This window comes from Cyanistes caeruleus, chromosome 4 (genome assembly GCF_971803275.1).
Source record: "Cyanistes caeruleus chromosome 4, bCyaCae1.hap1.1, whole genome shotgun sequence".
NCBI lineage: Eukaryota > Metazoa > Chordata > Aves > Passeriformes > Paridae > Cyanistes > Cyanistes caeruleus.
In genome coordinates this window covers 9,051,228-9,075,089 of record NC_141704.1, presented here as the reverse complement: position 1 = coordinate 9,075,089, position 23,862 = coordinate 9,051,228, and the positions used below count along the sequence as shown (strand labels likewise).

At 36.3% G+C, this 23,862-nt stretch overlaps 1 protein-coding gene across 5 annotated transcripts in view; it reads right to left on the bottom strand.

Moving 5' to 3' along the window:
* Positions 1 to 1,514: 1,514 nt before the first annotated feature.
* Positions 1,515 to 23,862, bottom strand: part of SEMA3A (semaphorin 3A) — a 194,063-nt gene continuing 171,715 nt past the window's right edge. For all 5 annotated transcript variants that reach the window (XM_086886607.1, XM_086886609.1, XM_086886610.1 and 2 more), the window contains 5 exons: positions 22,547 to 22,588; positions 16,889 to 17,046; positions 13,155 to 13,222; positions 7,312 to 7,454; positions 1,515 to 5,822 (listed from right to left, as the gene is read on the bottom strand). In XM_086886607.1, coding sequence (XP_086742733.1) covers positions 5,367 to 5,822; positions 7,312 to 7,454; positions 13,155 to 13,222; positions 16,889 to 17,046; positions 22,547 to 22,588 — 867 coding nt within the window. In that variant the 3' untranslated portion in view covers positions 1,515 to 5,366. The remainder of the gene's footprint in view (positions 5,823 to 7,311; positions 7,455 to 13,154; positions 13,223 to 16,888; positions 17,047 to 22,546; positions 22,589 to 23,862) is intronic.

The following is a 23,862-nucleotide window of genomic DNA, read 5'->3' as shown; positions in this document are numbered from 1 at the left end:
TTCATGCAAGTATTTATGGGGAGCAAAGAAGCTGGCTGAGTCAATAATACTGTGTTCATCTTGTATCCTGTTGCTGAGCATTCTAGGGATAATAGTCCCTTTGTTTTATGCTTTGGAAAAAAAACATCATAACTTTGCCTGCCATTAAATGGATGTTTGATGGGGAGCTCAGTGAATGTGACCTGTAGGGAAACAAAATAGTGTGTTTCAGTCTTCACAGAGGAAACATTTATAACAATTTATAGCTGAAGTCACCAAACATATTCAGAGATGTACTGGAATTACATCTAGGGCATCAAATCTTTCAGAGAAAGAAGGATTTCACCTCAGTGAAAACTGGCTGTTTAAATGTGTATCTACTTATCTGTGCATTTGAATATAAGAACATATAAGCATAAAATCTCAAATGTTTCTTATTTCTTCCCACTCCTTGTCATTGAAGGTGGTCCCTAGGCATTGTATGCTCCTGGCAATGGACAGAGCAGTAACAGAGGACATCCATTTTAGCTGTGCTCTGCAGAGAATTCTAGCAAAGGACAGTGTGGCTGCATCCAGAAACAAGGGTATTCCTCTGTATTTATAAGCCATGTGCTGGTCACAGAAATACAAAATTACCACTTTTTCAATTAGCGGATTCATGGCTTGCCATATTAATTTTGTCCATTTAGTATTTGCAGCATCTTTTGAAACCCACTGAGTTGCTTGGCTGTTGCTAGGGGCTTATTTCCATTTTCAGAAAACAGTAGTATAACCATTAAAATATCCTTTTCTACCAGACTCCTCAATCCTTGCTCTACAGGAAGGAGCACGGGTGAGGCTGAATGGATTAGCGAGGGCTCAGTACTACTGGCTGATTCTTCAATCCTGTATGTGCCAAATGGAAATAACAATTCTTGCCTGGTGTATTTAAACTTCATGCTTTCCAGAACAGCCACTTGTCTTATTAGCTGTTTGTACAATGCTTAGTGCCACAGTATATTACTTTTAGATGGAGCCCCTAAGCACTTCCAAACAGCTGCTAAGTTTACCTAAGGATACAAGGGTATGTTGGTAACAGACAGAACCTGATTTATTCCACTTGATCTCTGTGCAAGCCAGTTTCCAAAGGGAAGCAGCATAGCTGTCCTGAGCCATTAGCATTGCACAGAGTGAAATTTCATCAAGTACAGCAACTTGCTCATATTCATGTGGCTTCCAGGCTGATTTACAGTTTGGTTCTTGGGCAGAGTGGAGCGTGGGGGTGTGTATATGTGTGCCTCTATCTGCACAAACTCAGCAGTTGTGCCAAAAGATAGGCTGAAGATAAGTTCATGCCTTTCATTTCAGACTTATTAGTTTGTAGTCTTCAAAAAAGAAACAAAAAAAGCCATTAATGCAAATAGCAATCCTTCTGGCCTTATAAACAGAGCTCATACACATTGATAGCATTATATTGGCAACAATGCACTCCATATGCTCATGAAGGTTACAGGGCACGTTTCTGTGTAAACAGTCAAGACACTGAACTTCAAATATTTGGAAGAAATGTTTATTTAACAACTGAATACATGCTAAAAGAAATAATTTACAGCAGCAGTTTCATTACACTTTCTCTCCAGTTTTTTAGTTCCCATCTGAATTGAAGTGATAAATACAGAAGTGGAATTATTTACTACACAGTGAGGAATGCGTTTAAAGAATAAGCGCATAACTTGGACACTGATATAGAAAATAAACCACCTTATAACCTTTGTGGCAAAATCTTGCATTTTAGTATTTTGCTGAACACACCAAAATGGAGTACCTCTAGATAACAGTACTTTACACTGTACCTCCTTATCTAGTCAAAAATATTTACATCTCTTTTGACTAATGTGTAGGTAGCAAAAACTGAACTATTAAACACATATCATTGATATTCACTAAATAATACATAAAAAGGAACAGTAAATGCGCATTCACATGCATTTAATTTAATTTTTTTACATAGTGACTTTATTGGGTCATGAAGATTTAACTTTGTTTTGCAAAGATGCACATTTTCTCAGTTTGATGTTATAGTTTAATGTAACCATACAGTTTTTAGGAGCCATAAAACAAATTCCCATTTCAGTGATCTGTGCAAGTGCAAAGAGTAAATGAGTAAGAATAAGATTCAATATATTTTTGTTTGTTGCAGATGGATATCTTAAAACAATTGAAAATATATCTTTCTGGTTATAAATGAAATCCTTTATTTCTCTCCAGCTTAAACACAACTTTTTACTTACTTTTTCTAAAGTCTGTAACTAGAGGTTTAGAGGGTTTTATTGGCAATTTACAGAAATACCATTTTAAACTTTATTTTCAAAGTTTATGTTGCTTTAATGACATAAATGGGGTTATGAATCTTACTGAAGCTGCAGGGCATCTTTCTATACATTAATTCATTAAGGCCTATGCTTTTTGAAAAAAAGTTCATTTCACATCAGTATTAAATGTTGCTTCAACTTGACCATAACATGAACCTAAAAATCAAAAATTTCCACTGTTGGCTTGATTTTTTACCATCTTCTTTACATAAACAAATACAAAAACTTAAACAAGACTACTCATGTCAGTGAGGATTGGGTTGAAGTTCTTAAGATAGAATATCAATATCAATTGTTCAATGAGACTGCCTAGTCATGGTAAAAATGTTGCAACTTCTGTAATTTTGTTCCCACAGGTTAACTTTCTCAGTATAGAAAAACATACCTTAGAATTCTGACTTTATTTATTTCCTCTTCAGGAGTTGTGAAAAAGGATGGTTCTGGTTCATTTTTTTTTTGTAGCCAGTTGCTATAGAACCAGTTGCTATGAACATGGAAGAGAAAAAAAGTTACATAGCAATTCCATGAATCTGTAAAAAAGGAAAAGTGATTTGGAATCTATTTAAATCAATCTGTATTTTTCCCACTGAATTCTCTGAGGTTCATTTTAAAACTGTTCTCCTTTGTAAAAAAGAGTATTGTAGTAACTAGATGGTAAACAACTGCCCTTCGCAAAAGGCTAAAGAATGTTCTGTGATTAAAATTAAATAATTCACTTGACAACAGTGCTCAGAAATTAACCATAAGCTGAGCTGAAAAATTAATACTTCTTTACAGAAAATCACATAATTGAACATATGTTTTAATTAATCCATATTCAGCACATCATGAAATAATGGGAATTTATCAGCATACTGAAGTTCACAAAAGTCAGGTTAAACACAAGAGAGACTTAAAGCTGCTTTAAAAATAAATTCCCAAGTGCTTTCTTAAATCATGGCCCTACAGCCTTGTCCTAGCCTATTCAATGTTTTGTTGTTTTGGTTTTTTTCCTAAAGAATTAAATGACAAAAAAATCCTGCAAGTTCATCCCCTCCAAAGAATTCAAAGGGGACTGAAGTAACTCGGCTGTTCGTGCAAATCCAATTTCCATGGAGGCAAGAAGCCAAGGCTTCACTAAGCAGAGGGATACATGAATTACTGAGTGGCAAGGAGACTGGGGCACATTGTGAGAGATGCTGTCGCAGCAGTTGTGTTTTATTGTATCTGATAAGGCTTATTGATAGTGTAGCAATAAATTGATAAATTAAATACCACAGAGTGAATAACAACAAAACAAATCAGTCATCAGTGCAGACACAATTTTATATAAAAGCTCCTTTAGCAAACTAAGGATTTTGTTCTAGTAATTTTCCCCACAATGACATTACTTGAAATCATGTCATTTACAGACTCTACCAAGGTAAAATATGGGAGGCCGGAGAAAGATGATCTCAAAAGAACTGGACACCATAGAACTGGGGACCAAAGGCACATCTGTGCTGAGGTGAATAAATCCACTACTTATAACCCTAAACTGACACTCATGATGCATTGTCTGTTTTACCCTGTTGCTCTCCTGTATATAGAATAAGACAGAAGTGCAGGACCAAATTTTCTGTTAGTATAAACTAATCTTAAGCTGAACTTCACCAAATCACTACTTCAGCAGACTTCACCCTCAGATAAAACTGTCCCTCAGATCTTAAAACAGGGAGCTGGTTTTGGGGTTGTTATTTAAGTGGCCTAGGGCTGTTTCTTTGCATTTCGGTGATCTGGCCCACAGAAAGAACAGAGCACTGAGAGTCAGTAGTGTGGGAAAATCCCTACCACAGAGCTGGGAACACAACTCCTTAAACTGAATGTGAGCTTTGCTCATGGATATATGACAGTCTATGAGCATCAGTATTTAAATATTAGCATTCACAAATACGAACCAAGAAAGCAAGAGTGTAATTAGCAGAGGGTATTTTAATGCTGTTTGTTTTTTTTAATTAAAAAAAATATACAACTGAAAATCAATGTTCTCCTCTTCATTGGTTCAAACTATAGCAAGGTATTATACAAGTCGAATAATTTCAAATACCATACTTAGAGAAACAGAATGCAGAATACTTCCATGCTATACAGTGACTTTCATGTTAAAATAGCTTAGTTTTGAAATTGCTTTGAAGTTACGTGTCATATAGATTACTGACAGGGGAGAGGCTAACTGCAGTGTGACCAGCTCCCCTGGAAGTTTTCCCAAACAAGAGAGTAAAGCAGTCATAATTGGAAGTTATCTTTTTTCCTCTAAACCAATAATTAGAAAGTACAACATTTCTAAGACAAAAAGTCTAATCTATTTTAGAAAGGAGTTAATGTTTGCTGCATATTTTTTCATGGTACATTTAAATTATACTTTTAATAAAATACATCTTTAGATCAAAGCTGAAAGAAGTCATCAGTAGTAGGCCAGTGTACTCCACATTTTTTTTCTTCCAGATGATGGATGGCTTTTGTTGTTAAGATTTCCACAATCAATCTCATTCAATATTGATTTTCCTCTTCTAGTACATAAACAGGAGAACTGGTAGACAAAACAAGAATAAAATCCTTGTGTCCAATCACGTGTTTAGATGTTCATCAGCTTAATGAGTTCATGCAGTTTTATATGAGTCTAGAAATGGTAGTGCTGATGATGAAAGGTGGTGCTTGTTTTTCTCTTCTGTAAGATGACAGCATGAAATACAGCATTTTCTTTATATCTCCATCAAAAGAGAAAGCAAAACTTGCCTGCTGAATGCTTGCAGAAGTTTTTGAGCAGTAAGCTAGGTCCAGGCGAGTTATCATCCTTGAAACTCTGGTCTTTCTGGTCTTAGAATCAGAGCAGAGAGGAAGGACTTGCCAGGAAAGTTAGAAATGGATTTTATTTAAATCTAGTGGAAACTGTTTGAACTTTCCACTCTTGTAAACATCCACATAATGCCATGAAAAAGTTCATGAATATTGCATTTTTTTCCAGTTATCTGTCTATACAAGTTTCTACTTGGATGAGGTTCCTAGAGGTAATGTAGCTCAGACACTACGTGGTGCCCTCTCAAATTCATGGGTCCTCCTGTTTCTACCTTTTTTATTCTCTTGTAGGTGCTTCCACTTATTTGTGTTCACCTGCGCATTGGCAGGCCTTTGCCGGCGCTGTTTGCGGTCTCTTTTCCAAACCTGCTCACAGAACTCATCCATTGTGTTGAGATTGGGGTGGTTGATCAGCTGCATGAAGTCTCTGTACCAGATCTTTTGGCTGGGGGTCATGCTGTTGGTCGCATCCTTCATCTTGGAGCCATCACCATCTTCTTCTTTATGGAGCAGCTCTTCCAGGTGGTCGTTATCGATCACTTCAAGGGTCACCTTCAGCAAGGTTTGCATGAAGCCGTGCTCCACAGCATGGCAAAAATAAACACCAGAGTCTCTCCGGTGAAGACTTCGTAGCAATAGGCCCTGTTCTGTCCGGATCATGTGATCATTCACTTTTATCTGTATTGGGAAAAAGTGGTAATTTTAATAGTTATTTTTCATATATGTGCCACACTGCCCTCGAACCATGCTCCCTCTTTATTATTGCTCCTTTTAACTGGTAAGACTTGGCCAAGAATTCCCAAACCAAAAAAAATGGAAAACCCTTTGCCAGTCATCTGTTATCGTGAAAGGCTCAAATATTTTGGATAAACTGATATAATGCAAGAGTTTGGGGAATTAGGAATTTACTCCTTAGTAACTACTGCTGCTGAACAAAGATCTGTTTCAGCTATGTCAGATGGAGTTGCTGGAAAGATTGCAGAAGATCTGAGCCTGTAATCAGCAGAGCAAAATGGATTCATTTGGCTGTATTACTGAGTTTCATTCACCATTATCTTTTAGTCAAATCCAGATTCATCTGCAGGAGAGGTTCTTTGTTTTCTTATTGTTCTTTACTACAAAAACCTTCATGCACAAAAGTGGGTTCTGCCTAAGTTGAAAATTTACAAACAAGCAACTCAATTATATAATATTTATAATTGAATTTAAATTATAATATCCAAAAGCAGAAGTTCAAAATACTGCTTTTTTCTGAATTAATTAATATCCAGAATGTAACTTCATTCTCTGAAAGCAGGTTGCTATGGACAGAAAGGGCACAAACCTGTTTCCTGTTCTCTCACCGAGAATAAATTCTTAATAATTTACTACTTATGCAAATAAAACAAAAATATTTAAAGCAGCTAATGTAACTATTCTGAACATACTTTAAATATATTTATTTATACTTACAAATACTTCAATGCAGCAAAAAAGTTTTTACTCCTTAGCTTGACCCCCCTACCTACCAGAGTAGATTGTTCTCTTAAAATATGTGTGACCTGTCTTGACACAACTTGAAAACTTGTTTTTCGAGAGAGGAGAAAAATAAAGTATCAGCTTAGTGTAATGCCAGCAGGGAAAATAAGTATTTCTGACTCTCTGAATACTGCTTTTGATGAAAATAAAAGTTTTCATACTCTGGTGTCCACTACAGTTCTCAGTTCCTCATTCTGACTCTGTTACCTGCAGTAAAGTCTCAGGGCATGCAGCACGTGCCAGACTGTGCTTCAGTCAAACAAAGATTAGGGGAAAGCAGTTAAGCTTTTTCTCAAAGGCAATTTTAAGGCCTTAGTGATATTTAAGTTTGTAGAATCTTTGTATGATGTCTCAGGTGACAGAATGCCCCCTTTTTCTGTTTCTGGGATCTCTTAGGCAAGCCAGTGTGTTTTGCAGGGAGTCTGAGCAAGGAGAGGATGTGAATGCTTGCTGCTGTAACAATCTGTAAAACCTATTAGGGAGCTTACAGGATTTTATGGTAATAAGACTGAGAATATGCTGAAGAACAATGGAAATCATGTATTCCAGAGAAGTGCTGCTCGACTAAAATTATTCTGGGAAGGACTCAGAATGAAGTCTATCTTTAGAGAGAAAAGTGGTTGCATCTCTTTTTTTTTTTCTGCTGTACCTCTTCTTTGCGATCATCATTTTGCTTCTGGAATTGCCAGTAGACTACGGCACGCTGAGATTTTGGACTGCACTCAAGGAAAGTGCTGCTATTCTCTACTCCATAGATAATCTTTTCCTCCAGGACCTGACCACTTGGGTTATCTGTAAAGCATGAAAGAAAAAAAGAAAAAAAAAAATATCAGGAAACCAACACTTAATTGCTAAGTAATTTTCTTTTGTTTAGAATTTGGGCTTCTTTAAAATGTTTAAAGATCAAAACTTTAAAAAAGTTTCCCCTATACCATTATACCATTTGAAAAATCTCCATCAACACCTCTGTCTTTATAAACCATGGTAGGTTTTTTGGTTAACTGTTTGGGTTTTTTTTAATTGTATTTTAAATCCTAACAGCTGTTAGCATCTCAATATGTGAAGTTAATGAATTTAATTGTGAAATTTTGTGTAAGCCTCATTATTATTCATCAGGGAAAACATCTAGGACACGACAAGAATTTGTAATAGCAAACTGTATGTGAAATGAGAAAACTCAGGGTGTAGTTGCAGACTGTTTGTAACAATGCCTCCTGGACTCTATGGTCATAATACTTTAGAGCAAAATAATAAAACATGAGGCTATGTAAAAGTAGAATAATGTGTTTAGATTATATGGCACTGTAGTTTGCTGAAGCTGTTAATGACCAGGAATAATGTTTTTGAGGAAACAATCTTCAATTAATCATTTCCTCTTATACTGATATAATTTATGGAAATGTAATGAGGTTAATAAACCAGCCATTATGGGAGGGGAAAAAGAAAGTTAAATAAATTACTTCCTTTAGTAACAACAATGTTTCAAGATATTCATCAGCTTGCTAGAAATATCACATTGCTATAGGACTAACAGGGTATTTGATTCTTCTCCAATACCGCAGAGGCTTTAAGGCATCGTGTTTCAACTCTCCACCTTAGCTCTTTAAAATGCTGGTGTGGACTTAAGTGGCAACAGAACAATAATCCTGAAGAGTAGATGAGGAGGAAGGGGTGGGTAGGCTGTTTAACACTGTGTTGATCTCATGGGGTTTCCTGACTCCTTGCCATTCTTTGTCTTTCCATTTTTCACGTTTGATTTTTAGCACTGGAAATCTTTAAGGAACTAGTTTTGATATGCTTTAACAGGAAAATTATGTCTATTTTTAAACCCCATCAGAGAAACCCTTTGTCCAGTTTTCTTTGCTCCCATCTGTGCCTTTCTCCTACTGGCCATGTTGTTTAGCAAACACAGACTGTTTGTTAGATGACTGTGACAAAGGTAAAAGTAAAATTGAGCTCCTAGCTTACCCTGGTACAGAATCACATATGACTTTCAATAATGATTGGCACCCCTGAGAAAGGATGGCAGAAAGGATGTGAAGCAGAATAAGGACTGGTGCTTGCCCAGTTCTCAGAAATCATCAAATGGCCTATTAACATGAAACAAATAGAAAATGGGTTTGCTTGCCTTCCCCTGCTGGATTTTGGACTTTTTAACCAAGTGAGTGGGGTGTTCTACTAAAAACAGAGTTAAACAACTTTTATGACATCTCTCATAAATCACATTCCCATGAAGAATGTCAGTGCAACTATGGGTCAGGAAGATAGGGATCAGTGGAGGAATGAATTAGAAAGCAAAGGAGCAAGAGAAGGGTAAAACAGCTGGAATAGAATATAGCCAAGGTGGTGAGGTCTGAGATGGAGCACAGGTCACTGAAACAGAGGAACTGGAAGTATGTGAAGAGATTAACTGAATAAAGTTAGAAATGATAAGATAAAGATTGGAAATGATAACTGATGGGTCCAGATTTAACACTGTGAATGGGTGACTGATGTTCTGAACTCTTCTCTTTCAGTTAGATTCTCTAATTAAGGAACAAAATTCACATGTCTGAGCAGGTAGTCAGATATCCTCACACAGAGAGAAGCTGTTTGATATCTGAACTGGCATCCACAACAGACAGCACATACAGGCTTTCTGCACAAAACACCTAGTAGAAAATGTCCCCTTTTATAGCCTGGGACACATATGTTATTGCTCCAGTGATGTGTTTCTGTGAAATGCTGATTTACAGACTCCCACAGTGAAGGATGGAAACACAGGGATTTCACCCTAGGAAGCATACACTGTCTCAATTCCCCTCCCAGACTCCCTGAATTGCAATTGCAGAATGGCCCATCTTCAACAACAGCAATCTGATAGTTTGGGTATTTTGTATTGGAAGTAGGAATATCAAGTCAAATTTCTAAGCCTAAGTGAACTTCGGGTCCTCATCTCCAGCATCCTAAAGAGATGATTTAAACAGCAGATTACTCATTAGGGGGCTTGCAGCTCCATTTCATTATATTTTTCTGAACATAGTTTAGTTCAAGTGATTCATACAGGGGCAGAGCATATGTTATACTGTTCTCATTAGATCCAGGGGAGGCAGTTTTCTAAACCATAAATATCAATATAAAGGACAAAACTAGGTATTTCTTTGGTAAAAGCCCTATGGCCCATGAGTAGCAGCATATTTTTAAGTATATAGAGGTTTCTGCAGGAAAACTTAGATGTTCTTAGCATCTAAGAAGCTAGTCATTTGTTTTTTTTTAGAAACTGTGCACTCTGACACCATTTCAAACTTATATTTTCTTGGATCTGGTCTATGACATTTTAGTCTGTTAGAGAACACCATAGAAAGTGAGTGAAGTCCTCTTTACGTTTCTTCACAGCTGCAGAAAGCACAATATGGGTGACAGACACACAATGAGAGAGGAAGCCTTTTAGAGATCCTTCAGTTTCCATTTCCATGATTTGAGGGAGCAGAAGGCAGGTCCAGAAATGTCTATAAAGTTCATATAATATTGGGCACATGGAGTGCAAGAAAGTAAGCAGTGATGGAATAATCACAGGATCAGGGTGCAGCATTGGGACTGAGAAGCTGAAGAGACTGGATGGAAGAATGAAAGTCTGAGTTGTTCAGAAAAGCAGCTGGAGGAATTAGTAAATTATAGGAGTCATGAAGTTGGTAATGAAATTCAGCCCAAAATCCGGTCTGAAAGCAGTAATTCCCAAAATGAACCCAACAGCAGTATCAGTTTACTACCCTGATAAATATCCTTTAAGTACATAATTTCTGACATAACTGAAGAACTATGAAAGGCTAAGTAGTTATACCAAGATTGCTTTGCAGATGAATGAATCTCACAATAGAGTTTAATTCAGAGTGATTCTTTGAACTTCCTCTGGGATAAATCATGCAAAAAAAAGAAGTACCTCTACCTCTTCTTTAACAAGATCTTCTTCAAAAAACCCCAAGATTGATTTTTTCTTGATAGCTTTAGTATGTTACACTTAAACAAAAAATCTCCTTTAGCTGCCAAAAAGGTGACCATGCTTTTAGACTTAAACATTAATGTCTAGGCAAACGACTGTACAGTGAAGGATCCTCAGCTCCCTCTAATGTTGCTGTGCAGTCATTTTGTACTTTTTATACATTTGCACCAAAGAGCAACTGAAAATGCTACATAAACCTTATTAAAAATATTATTGTTTCAGATTGATTGCAAAGTTGGTTTCTGCAATGTCTTTAAAAGTTATACATTATGACAGTATTCTTTTTTCATTGTTTTCTTGGTTCACATGGAGAATCAATTGGCACTCCCTGCAAATGAATCTGTAGGCAAGGAGTAAATTATTTTTGAGGCTTTTTTTGGCTATAGACACACCCAATTCTTCATCTGTTGTCCAGGGAACTACTAGACACAAACAAGGAAAGAACTCAGCTTAAGCTGACATAGGCAATTTATAGGCCATACAGTCATTGTACTACGCATGATCATGTGTAAATGACAAATAAATATAAGAAAATGTAATAGATTTACAACTCAAGTGATTGAGAGAAAATTTCTTTTCAGACCAATCTAAACTATTCATTATGACAGTGCATCCTTGAAGTCTAGGATCCAGAACTGCATTCCCCCATTATTTTTTGTAAATTAGTGATGCTTCTAATGCTGTCTTATCTTGTTTCGTACTTGCCCTGCTCATATTGGCAAAGCTGTATTAAAACTCCTTTCGATCAGTTCTGACATATAATAATTTTGTCCAGACCTTGAGTTCTCATTCTGTATTAATGAAAAAACTGCATTTCTGGATTACTGTGAAACTGGATTATTCTCTTCCCTTTGGACAGAAAGTATCTTTTTCAGACAAATATGCTTATCAAATACGGGAAGACAAAAACCCAAAGTGTTTTGAAATGCTTTTTACATCTATGAAAATAAAGGACAGACCTAGAGTTGAATAAAGCACAGCTAGCAACGGTTATAGAACATTAAAATGAACAGACCTGTGGTAGACCAGTTCATAGTTTTGCTCAGGAGTAAAATGTTCAGAGACTAAAAATGTAAAGCTAAGAAGTTCTTCTGCTGGTATGAAAATTAATGTTTAGTGCCTGGTAAAACTTTCCTATTGTGGAACTGAAGATCTCATTCTCAATATAAGGATGGTCTTATCTTCACTGTCTAAGTAATACTTGATATCATGCAATGGGAAATTTGTGAGCTTTCTACTAGTCACAATTCACTAAGTTCAAATCTAAACTAGTTGTACATTCATGAATTCTCAAAATGTGACAACTACATACTGACCACAGTCTATTCACGAACTTTTAAAACTCCTTTTTCCCTCTGGGTAACTTGGCCTGGGTCTGACAATCAGCAGTAAAAAGAAAAGCTATAGTAATGCAGCTGTGAGTTTCAAATGATTGAAATGAAGGTAAACTATTAGTGGAACATACTGGTAGTGAATTATAGTTATAACTAACACAAAAGTAAAATTTAGAACTATTTATCTTTTTACTATTACATGGACTGGAAGGATAAGAGGGTTTTGAGGCATCTCCATTTTCAGTTACCTCCTTATTTTTCACAGTGGTTGAACCCTGAGATTAGGTCAGTTGTTTGGAGCATGGTGCTAAAAACACCAGGGTTGAGGGGTTGAGAATCCCTGTATGGGCCATTCAGTTAAGAGCTGGACTTGATGGGTCCCTTCAAACTCGGAATATTCTGTGCGAAAAGTTCCTGTAAATGTGCCACAACCATGAGGAATCACATTTTTCCAGCAGAGGGAAGCATTGCCTAATGAAATTTCACTTACAGCAAAATGGACATTTTTAATTTTCTAAGTGAAGGTCTTTTGAAAAGTTTGGCAACAAATTAGTAACTGTGAGAAGTTTGTCAGTCAAACAAGTCAAGAAAGGAGGCTGATCAATACACTGTGAAAATGAAACAGCTGACAAAAAAGCAAACCAAAATATGTCTAAGAAAACCCATGCTGAAAGCACATGGGTACATGCCTGCTGTAAGAACATCCCGATCTTCAGAGCTTTAAGTGCGAGACCTACAACAAAGGTCACTCCATATTTTACCAAGATAGTTACAGGCTCATTTGGTTTGTAATTTGACTTGGTTATCATCTTATGCAAACTATGTACAGCATCATGGACATATTTCTTGATGTCATGAAGGAAATATAATTATTTTCAGATATAATTTGCCTAATGTGATGGTATGATATTATCAGGGAAGAGAAGTAGGAAAATTAGAATGCTTAAACTGTTTATCTGAGGGAAAAAAAAAAAATCCAAAAAACACAAACCCAAATAGACTTCAGTGTCTGATCCAGGCCATTGTAAGCTATCTAAATTGGGATAATGATGTATTATAGTCATCTTTTGCAGATGTTCGAGACAATTTCTCCAACAGATCATTCACATGTTTCCTACTTGTGCACAGTCTGTAAATTACATTCCAATTAGCTGCACTCCAGTCGTGCCCATAACTCACTGTGATGCTGCAGGTCTGAGCAGTGGGTGAGTGGGTCCCCATTTCGGATGTCTTGTCGTCTGGTGCGCCTGCAAAGATCATGTTTGATATCTGTTAGTGCCCTTCTCAGCCCTCAACAGCAACAAATGGAACATTTATATAATTACAGAGGTCACAAGTGCACCTAAATAACACTGGGAAGGAAATCATATTGTTATTACTATATTCTGTGCATTACCGGTTTGTAGAATCAGGCTTTACTCTTACAGATGAAGTCTTCAGAAAATGGTAAATACACAACTCTTGTACTGAGATACTAAATTAATAAATAACGTTTAATGCTAATTATTAGTATTAAATAAATACCGAATAAAATAAAAAATGAAGTTTATTTTAACTGTGTGGGCAATACTGGTCATAGATGAATTCATTACTTGATTCATAGATACACGGACTGCTGAAGGATTAAAATACATACCGTAGAGTTTTGCATGCATCAAAAGTACATATTTGTGCAAGTACAGAATATTTTGAATACTTCAGCATCTTTTAAATAAAATGTTAAGATTCAGGTGAACCCTTCAGATTAAGGGTGGCTTTGAAAGAATGCTGAAATGTTGTACTTTCTACAAAATCTAAATTAAAAAGCATATATAATTTAAGCCACCATGGGTTTCACCAAAACATTTCTGATAAAACCTTTTACAAAACTGTTGGAAATGGTTTTGTCTTTAGAAAAAACAAAATAAAAACTGGAAAAGGAGGATTTTGAAATGTCTATCTTTTGTAGCTTTGGTCTGAATTCCACCTTTGATTGCATCTTCCTATTCAAGTTTTTAACACAGTATATTCTTCTCCCAGTTTGTATTCTACTGGCTCTTTTGAAAAACATATTGATCTGCGCTAAAAAAAATTGTATTTCATTGAAGACAGCTTTTTAATAGAGTTTTGTTTTGCATGTGTTGTTCTCTTTGTCTGCTCCTAGTTTTGTTTAAATAGCTGTGACACAAAATTCAGCTGAGCCAAAGAAAAGCGTTTCATATGAAAAAGAAAGAAAAAAAGAAGGAGGCAAACAAAGATGTGTTTCAAGTGTAAGTACTTTACTTTAGGAATCGGAGAAAGCCTGAGGGCTTGCAAAATTAGAGGAGAACAAAGAGGATTAGGCTGCTGAACAATGCTGCGATTTCAGATTATGGTATCCAGCAACGGATATGCAAAAGTCAAGTAGCCTTGTAAAATGCCCTGTTGGTCACTCCCTTGTGACAACAGCCCACATTTTTAAAAGCCATTGTTCTGCAGTACAGACCATCTCTCTTCTCTACACCAGCCCTATTTGCAGGCTTCCACTAACAGCCAGCATCAGCACATACCAGGAGTTCTCACAGAGACACAACTGCTCAGCTGAGTCCTCTTGCCTGAAACTTTAACCATACTCTTTTCCACTGAAAGCTACTGAAACATCAAACCTCAAACTAATTACGAGAAGTAAATCAAAAGCTTGTTTTCTTAAAAAAAAAGAAAAGAAGTTAAATGAGCATTTTTATATATTTTTCTAAATAAAAACTTTTTTAAAACTATGATTTAGGACATCTTAGCATACTTTAGTAAGAAGGAGTCCTCTAAGAATGATATATGATTAAAAAAAGTACGAATCATAGTTTCCAAGATCTTCACATTACTCATTACCAATGATAAAATCAAACCCAAGATATAAAGAACCATAAAATTTTGCTACTCTTTCCTAAATTTTGAAACAGCATATTTATAGGATACAATTTGTAAAAAAGAAGTCTGTGGAAAGACTTATATTACTGTCAATGGAGTCTGAATGAAATGTTTAGTTGGAATCTCGGGAAAATGTCGCACATATCACCATTGTATCAACAAAATGATTTATGAAATATGAACCAGAACACATCTGCGTGGGGTAAAGTGAAGTGGTCACACTACAGGAGCTCTGAACTGTCATTTTGACTTGTAAAATACACAAAGAAGGTAAAGCAAATAAAATCATGGCTTATGAAATCTCATTAAAAAAAAGAAGAAGAAAAGAACAAAACAAAACCTCAAACCCTAAACTCAACTATTAGTAAAGCATCTGTACAATTGCCTCAGGAACCTATTTTCCCAATATTTCTGGAGCCTAAAATTACAAGGTTTTATTATTAGGAAAATATTCACATTTAAGCTGTTTCCAGCATTGCTGATTTTGTCATGGATGCATTCTGAGCTGGCTTGAGGCAATGTACAGCAGGGACCAGGTGATCAGAGGATCCTCTCTCCCAGTAACACAGATCTCTACTCTGCTGCTGCTCCCAGGGAAAACTGGGGGAAGTGGCAGAGACAGGAGCTTTCCTTATGCATCTTTCGGCTCCCAGCTTCCCAGCACTTTTTCTTTCACAGAGGCCTCCAGAAAAGTAAATTCTCTACCCCAAGATTTCCTGTAGCTGTGCAACCCGGTAACCCCCACCTGTAATCCCCGTAAGAAGAGGTCCCATCACTTTACCCCTGATGGCAAGTGAGCTCCATCTGCAGCAGTAAGTTGTAGAGATAAGGAAAAGACAAAAGAGCTCTGTTTCTTTCACCAGTGTAAGCAGAGGAATGACAGGATGATGTGCTCTATGGATCTTGGGATTGGCTGGGAATAGGAACCTGTGCTAGGAATGCTGAGAAAAGACGAATTTCAGGGATAAAGAGTAGCAGGGAAGTAGCAGAAAGCAGTGATTCAGTGACTCCTGATTTTACTGTCTCCTTGAACTCAGAGGCAGTACTCAACCATATTGATTTCTAATACTAAAAACTTTTCAGAACAAATCAATCTTTTAGACTCTCCTTGAAAACCTCATCGTTCCCTCTCCTTTACCTCCCCTTCCAGAGAAGGTCTGGCATATTCAATTTAATGTGAGCACTTTATTATCATTTTACTCCATTTATCAAGGGAATCTCAAACTACACCAATGTCTGCTTCTATTTGCAAATGTTTACCTATCCAGTTATTCCTGATTTCTACTTCAATAGCCAGGATCTTTTAAGTAACTAGCTTGTGTACTTTTAGAGAAAGAGTTCCAAAGATAAAGGGAGGCAAAGAAATTAGTACTCTAAACCATCAGATCAGGCAACTAGACTCGTACACTTTTAACAAAATTGATATTTTTGACTTGTGGAGTCAGCTTTACACCAACATCTGCATTGCAAAGCCTTTAGCATCAGTGCAGAGGGACTGTAAAACTGGTTGTTCTGATCTGGCAGCACATGGACACAAAACAGAACATAAAAACTGTACTTTTGAATAATAACAATAATGTAATGTATCACTAAAAAAGATAATTTTCTATCAATGTCCAAATATTATAGAAATATTTCTCTTGAATCAGAATTCATGAAGTTGCAGGATGATTTACTTGGGCAAGCAGTGATTTTTTTTGATTTTGAGCCCCCGCCTCATGTTAGAGAAAATGAATTTTTTTCTTTTTGCTGTTTACCAATGAATATAAAGTTAGGAGTTAATTTCAGACACAGCTCTTGTCTGAATGTTTTCTTACAGGAGCTTTTTGAGCCAGCCCAAGAAGTAGCAGTGGTCACTTTAAATCAACCAAGACTTCATATTGCATATAGCTCCCACAATGATGTTTTCCTTGGAAGAGAAAGGGCTCCACTTAACCATCCCCTGAAATATCGCCAAAGCCCTCTGGTCATATTGAGACCATGAGTTAAAACAAACAGCAAACCATGCAGACACCCAGAACTGTCCCTACCTCTTAGCAGTGGGGAAGTAACGTGAGCAGGAGGAGCCATCCCAGGCACAGTAAGGGTCCCTTGCAAGGCAACACTCAGCACAAGCTTTTCCATACACATCACAGCGGTGTAAAGGAAGCTGTGAAACTCCAGTGGCTGAGCCAATGTAGAGCTGTTGCTGTTGTAAAAGTAAAAAAAAAAAAAGTTCAAAAAATATTGCAAATTACAATTTTCTTTTTCTAAGAAAGCATAAAAATGTTATATAATCATCTGTTAGGATCACTTAAAATACAATAAAGGATCATGATCCTGATGTATGCTAAAGGAATGAGAACAGAATTGTCCCCAGGGCAAAAAAAAAATCAAACACGAAAAACTTTATTTTTTCGCTAAACTCTTGGTGGGTTCCCTAAACAGTAAGATAATTAAAGAACTCTTAAATTTTTCCTTTTGTATTCAGATTCTCACGCTGGGAAAACACTACAGTTAGTGACAGAACACAGCAGAGAACATGCTTTTGAATTTGAACAAAAAGAAAAACTTCAACATAAATTTCCTAAGCATTACCTCAATTTATGTATGTGAGGGGAAACCAGAAGTAAATTGTTTCAGAGTGATGCTACAGTATTTCAGTTTGGAAGTGCTGCTATGCATGCACTTCTTTGCATGTCTGGTAATTCCAATCTATTGGAATGTATTGTACTCTTTTCTGTAAGCCACATGATTTAACTGGAACGTATATTTAAGGAGGGGAGAGATTTTGTTTTATTTTGGATAAAAACAAATGTTGAGTAGAAGATGCAGTTCAAATGCAGAAGTAAATAAAAAACCATTCATACAAAATGAAAAACAGCCTTGCATGGCATCACAACAGAATATCTTGTCTCTCTCAATTTCCTCTCTGATATCAAATTCATGTGGTCCACTAGGGAAGCTGGCCCCCAGAGGGATATGAGAAAACTGAACTTCTGATCCCATGTGAAAGTCCAAAGAGAGATATTTGAGATTAGGAATAATTCACAAAGAAAACAAGTATTAGTGGGATGCAAAACTAGGGGAACCCTAAATAGATACACAAAAATTCAAAAAATTCAAGGGCATAATCCTTCTGGTTTGGAAACACTGATGTTTTGCTATCAAACCTTGTCACTCAGCACCCACAGTGGACCAATGAATACCTTTCTTCAAGGTCCTACTCCAGGAAGTCCCATGAAGGAAATATAAATTTGCATTAATTTTTCTTTCTTTGAAAACATAAAGGTGGCATGAAAAAATAGGATTTCAAGAAATGTTATCAAAATTCTTCATCTCCTGTGTTGCAATGTCCCAGAGGCACCATTTTCTCTGAATTCAGGGAGGGAAGATGGCTGTGGTCACCTACATACTAGACATAATGAGCACCAGATAACAGGAGATAGTAACACCAAAAACACTCGTAAGAGGTTGTGCTAACTTCTTTCAGAGACAGCAGCTTGGCAGTTTATACAGACATATTAATTGTAACAGAAACATCCCGTGCATTTATATAAACACCGGTATTTTCTCAAGGAAAATATGACAAGGAAAGCCCCCAAAGGAAAATTCACTGGCAAATTGAAAACTAAATCCTTTCTAAGCAGCTGCTTCCATCTATTATGGTTTCATAGCTGGGTTGTAAACCCACATTCTCCAGGCAAAAATCTCTGACCACTCAGGGCTTTACACAAAGCCTGAACTGTACACACACGTCCTAGTCAGTGTTGTAGCCGTGAGAAGAGGTGACAGGCAACAGACATGATGAGCTGCTTCTCTCTAGCTGAAGTGACTTAATCAAGTACCCACCTTAGGGGTCCATCCTGCAGTAAAAAGAGCAGCAATTCAAATCTTAGGCGACCTAACTGCTTCTCAAGGGAAGCCTCTTCTCTTTACTGATTATGAAGGCAGCATAGGTCAAATTAGAGCTTCAGTTAAGTATCTTAAATGTCCAGATGGTATTGATCTGAGTCCTGTGTAATTGGGGCATTAATATCTGTGTAAGCATGTAGGAACGTGTGGTGCAACTAATATAAAAATCAACCCAGAGAATACTCATGGGAAAATAAAGAATGGTGTAATGGTTTCCTATGTACCTCTGTAACCAATTTCATTTTGCAATAATCCCCTCCCTGATTTCTAATAAATGTCTTTAGAATTAAAAAATGACTAGAAACATAAGAAAAAAAAATGTACCAAAATAGGGTTACTTAAAAACTATATTCCTTGTAGGTAAGTTCATAGTTCAGTCAGTGAACTGTAGCATATGTTTCAGGTGCTGCACAGCTTTAAGGCTGCTGCCTTGTTTGCTGCTCTTCTAATCATGGTTTTAGACTCCAGCTGGTGATCATTATTCTGGACACTAACAATATAAAAAGTCCAGGCAGTATGAAATTCAGAAAATAGAAATAGAATTCTTTGCATCAATGGTCTGACCTTACTTTGCCATACCACAGTCAAACTGCCTTTTCAGCCATCTCTTCCAAGACATTATTAATTTAATGAATGAGTTTATTAGATCAAATGAGAGAGTCAAAAAAAAAAAAAAAGTTTGCCTCAAAAAATTCTTGCAGTATTAGGACTCAAGAAAAACTGAGGAGACTAATATTTTTAATATTTTAAGCAATCCAGTGGTTTCCATTGGCCCCACAGTGCTACCCAAACCAGCAGTCTTTACCTATACAAAGCCAGACAAAGGGATAACAGAATGGGAATATTGCAATGCTTATGAGAAGAACTTAAGCAGAATTTTTAAAGGAACTTTAGGGAGCATGAGATTCAAGTACCATTGGATTAATTTAGTGTCTTGAGAAGTAATGCAGAATGGTACAGCATGCTCTTTCAATGATACATTCATTTTGAGATGGTCCTTTCTGTATGCCCACTATGGACAGAAATCTCTGAATAAAACTCAGTACTTGATGAAATATTCTATAAAAGTAGTCACTAAGATATTTTTGAAGGTGTCTTCCTTGCATTTGCTTGAAAACCTTGTACAAGAGAAATAAGGCTCTTTGTAGCAATTCACCAGACAAGGCCTTGGCCCATTCAGCTAAGGATCTCCTTGTCCTTCTCCCATGCCACCAGAAATCCAACTGCTTTTTGAAGGAGCATCACAAAGCTGACCCAGAGAAAGATGAGAGGTTGCTCTGCAAAAAGCCACCTTTGATTGAAACCCAGGCCTGACTTTTGGCCTGCTTCCATGTTTGTAAGGAAAAAATTGTGGAGCTTCACGTGGCACCTTCACCTCAGAGCCAAGTGGTACCGTGTCTCCCACAGAACTGTGAGCTGAGGCAGCTGAAGGGTGTTGCAGTGGCTCAAGGATTCTCTGAAGGTTTGTGTCTATTGCTAACGAAGCATAAACTGTTTAAGTGATAAGGTTACACAAGCCTAGGGCTCTGAACACAATCAGGAGGAATGTGTAGCTTCAGTGAGAAAATATAGACATAATTCCTGTGAGTTAAAGACAGCAGAGTGGAGAAAGAACATATTAAGGCTTAGTCTTGCACATAAAATCTAAATTTCCTTACTCAAATTTTGCTCAAGGGCCAAATGCATACTCAGAGAGAGAGAGAGAGACAGGAGCTTTAGACTTTAATATAATTTAAAACTTAAGCTAAGTTCCACTCCTGAATAATTTGTAGATTTTGGTCTTTAGGAAGAGTAATTCGTAACATAACATGTTGGCATGATGGCAAAAGAGGTAGCTTTGAACAACCAGAGTAGTAAAAGATTTAGAAATAAGGAGAAACTCCCTGTACCATGTTTTTATAATTGGATGAAAGATTTGTTAGTGAAAAAACAAAACAAAGTGATTATTTTTAAGGCATTCAATAGAACATGCTGGTTTTACTATTTACATTTCATACTCTGGCTTTCCACAATGCATAGAATTATCGTGCTGTTTATACGAAAACCACCCTGCTTATCAGAACACAATGAGTAAAGTGTTTGAGTTATAGAACTACAGTATTTTAAAATCATAAATGTAAAATGGAAACATGTTGCCATATACTTATTTCATACATACTGCCAAAAGCTTGTCATAGTGTATCATGATTCTGTCATTTTTAGCCTGAGGCTGGTTGATTTTTCATGAGTTTTACTCTGCCTGAATAACTTGTGGTTTATGCTCTTTTTTAGCTTTAGACAATTTTAGCAGTGTAAATTTGTTTTCAGAAAACTCAGGGAAAATTGTAATCTCTCCTGAATAACTAAAGATGCTTCAGAGAAAAAGCTATATGGAAATGCATGGTCAATTTTCAAATGTGATTGGCTGCTTTGAGGGAATGTACTTATAAAAATAATCCAAAGCAGAGCATTTTGGTATGATGTGAACATATATACAACTTGACAGGTCTGTTTTTAAATATCCCAGTATTCAATAGTACCTTTTTCTTTGTCCTGCCATTTTTGCTGGTTTAGGTGGTAAACTGTTAGAACTGTGTCCCCCCCAAACATTTTCTGTCAAATACATGATTGCTTTCAGACAACTTTCCTAGAGACAGTGAATTTAGAGTTAAATATGCAGCATTTCAAATACAATATTGGGCTCTGTCCATTACAGAATGAATTCAACTTCTGTTTAATAATTTATAGAGTGAGGTAGAAGAATTAACTAAATTTTACTTATAATGTGCATAATTTTTAGTGCATCTAGTCCTGAAAGTAATACGAAATCTCCTCTTTCCTGACAATGACATTAATGAAAATAAATTCCTTATATTTAACAAATTAGCCTCCAGATCAGCATATGTATGAAAAAAAAAAAAAAAGTTAAATTTTATGTCTCAGACTCCTGAGACAGGAAATGACAGTGGCTGGGATCCATCCACCTAATTCCAGGCAAAACTGGAAGATAGGCCCCTAATACCCACTTCATTCTTGGGCTGCAAACCAACGTTCTTCACTCAACCACATCATTTATCAACTGCTTCACAAACTTGCTTAGAAATGCAGGAATCACCTTTACTGTAAGTCAGACAAAAATTTACCTCTATCCATCAAGAAGTTCAGTTAATTTTAGTTATGGTCTGGTTTTATAATACATATCTTTTCTATAAGCAGTTAGCTATTACTGTACTGAACAGAAAGTAGGCAATACAAATTTTGGAGCCTGAAACCCTTATCCTAACCACATCACTGAACCAGAAGGCCATGGAAAATTTGGACTGCATCAGATTTGTTGATTTTTTGTTAAAGCTGAATGATGCACATCTGGGATGGAATGGGCATAGGACAGAAAGCCAGGAGGATGTCTCAATTCCATCCTTTCCTTCCACCGTCTGTATTTTGCACCAGACTATTCTACAGCAACTGGAACTAGCTCCATTAAAGAAAGGGACCAAGTTTGGCCACTCCTTTTTAACAGTTTCTCTGTCATGGAAGCATTCTCTAATGTGAATTTTTAATTTTTGTTTCTAGAGAGCCACCAGACAACTGGTTAGTTTGTGTTTAGTTTCCACCTTACCAGTAAGTAACATAAACTAGGCTTTTCGTGTCCCTGGTGGATGTCACATTTTCCTGAGAAACTACTGCTGTTTATGTAAAGGGATGGGATGCTGCTGCTGCAATTAATATGTCTCTGCTGACTGCCAAGTTACTGTCTCTAGAAGACAGAGACCAATAAATATTTGAAAGTGATTTAACATTTGTGCACATAGTACCTGCTTTGTGGAAATCTTCATTGCTGAAATAACAGTGGGTTCCTAGGGAAAAATAAAGTTAAAATATAAAATTAGCTATAAGCATAAAAATTATATTACAATACTATTTGCACAAGGTAAAAACCCCTGAAATTAAACTAGAAATTAAACTATTACTCCCTAGTAAGAGTCATTCTTGTTGTCTTTTGCAGTGGAATAATTTCTAGCTGTAAATGAATTGGAATGCATGTACATATCTGTGTGCATCTTTGATTGTGATTGTAGATATTTCACTTTCCATTATTAATACAGTTTAATTGTGATCACTTTGTCACTAGTATGACATCTTGAAATTGTAATCTACACTTAATACTAAAATTGCACTACAAGAACTTCCCAGGTAATATGAAAATAACAATGGCTATCTGAAAATTCACAGACACTATCTATTAAAGGTAATAACACTTAAATAAGCAATTCATTATAAGTATATTGAGATAAAAACCCCATTCCTGTAAAATTTTATTCATAAGAACAAGTTTTAAACCAAATATAATCTTTTTAACTGCTCCACACTATTTACTTACAAAGAAGCTACATGCATTTTCATAACATGCAACCAAAATGAGCAAGAGGTTCTTTGCACCCTGGAATATCCATTATTTACAACTTTTAGGTCCAGGTTCTTGGATGTATTTTAATTTTAAAAGTGGCATAATAGACAGTGTGCAGCTCAATTCTGTATGAACTTTATTCCATCTAGAAATCTGCTGTTGATCCTACACATCATACTTTTGGTTGTGTACATTAATTAAGTCCTTATTAAGCTTTTACACTTGTATAGTTTTCAGCTTGCTTATCCTGAGAGAATTTGATATGGGTCAGTGGATGGTAAGCATGGACTTGCCTTTACAGAGGGGTTAATAGACCATATATTAGAAAGCATCAATTAAATGTAACATTTGAATGAAAATTGAACTCATTAGTTAGTTTGCTCAGCTGTTCAGAGAAATATTGCACAAATGGTGTTTGAAGAGGCATTTGTTATCAATCTAACAGATATGAAAGACTTTCAGCTTTGTGGAATTTTAAATTAAAAGCATTGTACTCAGCACATTGCAGCTTAACATCAAAACACCTTGTTCATGATGCATTTATCCTCTTTACAATGAAAGAAAACTTACATTTAGATGAGGTACATGTAAAATCTGTTGGAAATTTCCTATTGAAAGATTCATATCTTATGCACACAAATTCTGCTTATTCTACTAAAGTACGTTAATGCCCTCTTTAAGGTTTAATGCACATCTTAAAGAGATAATTGAGCTTTCAAGTAA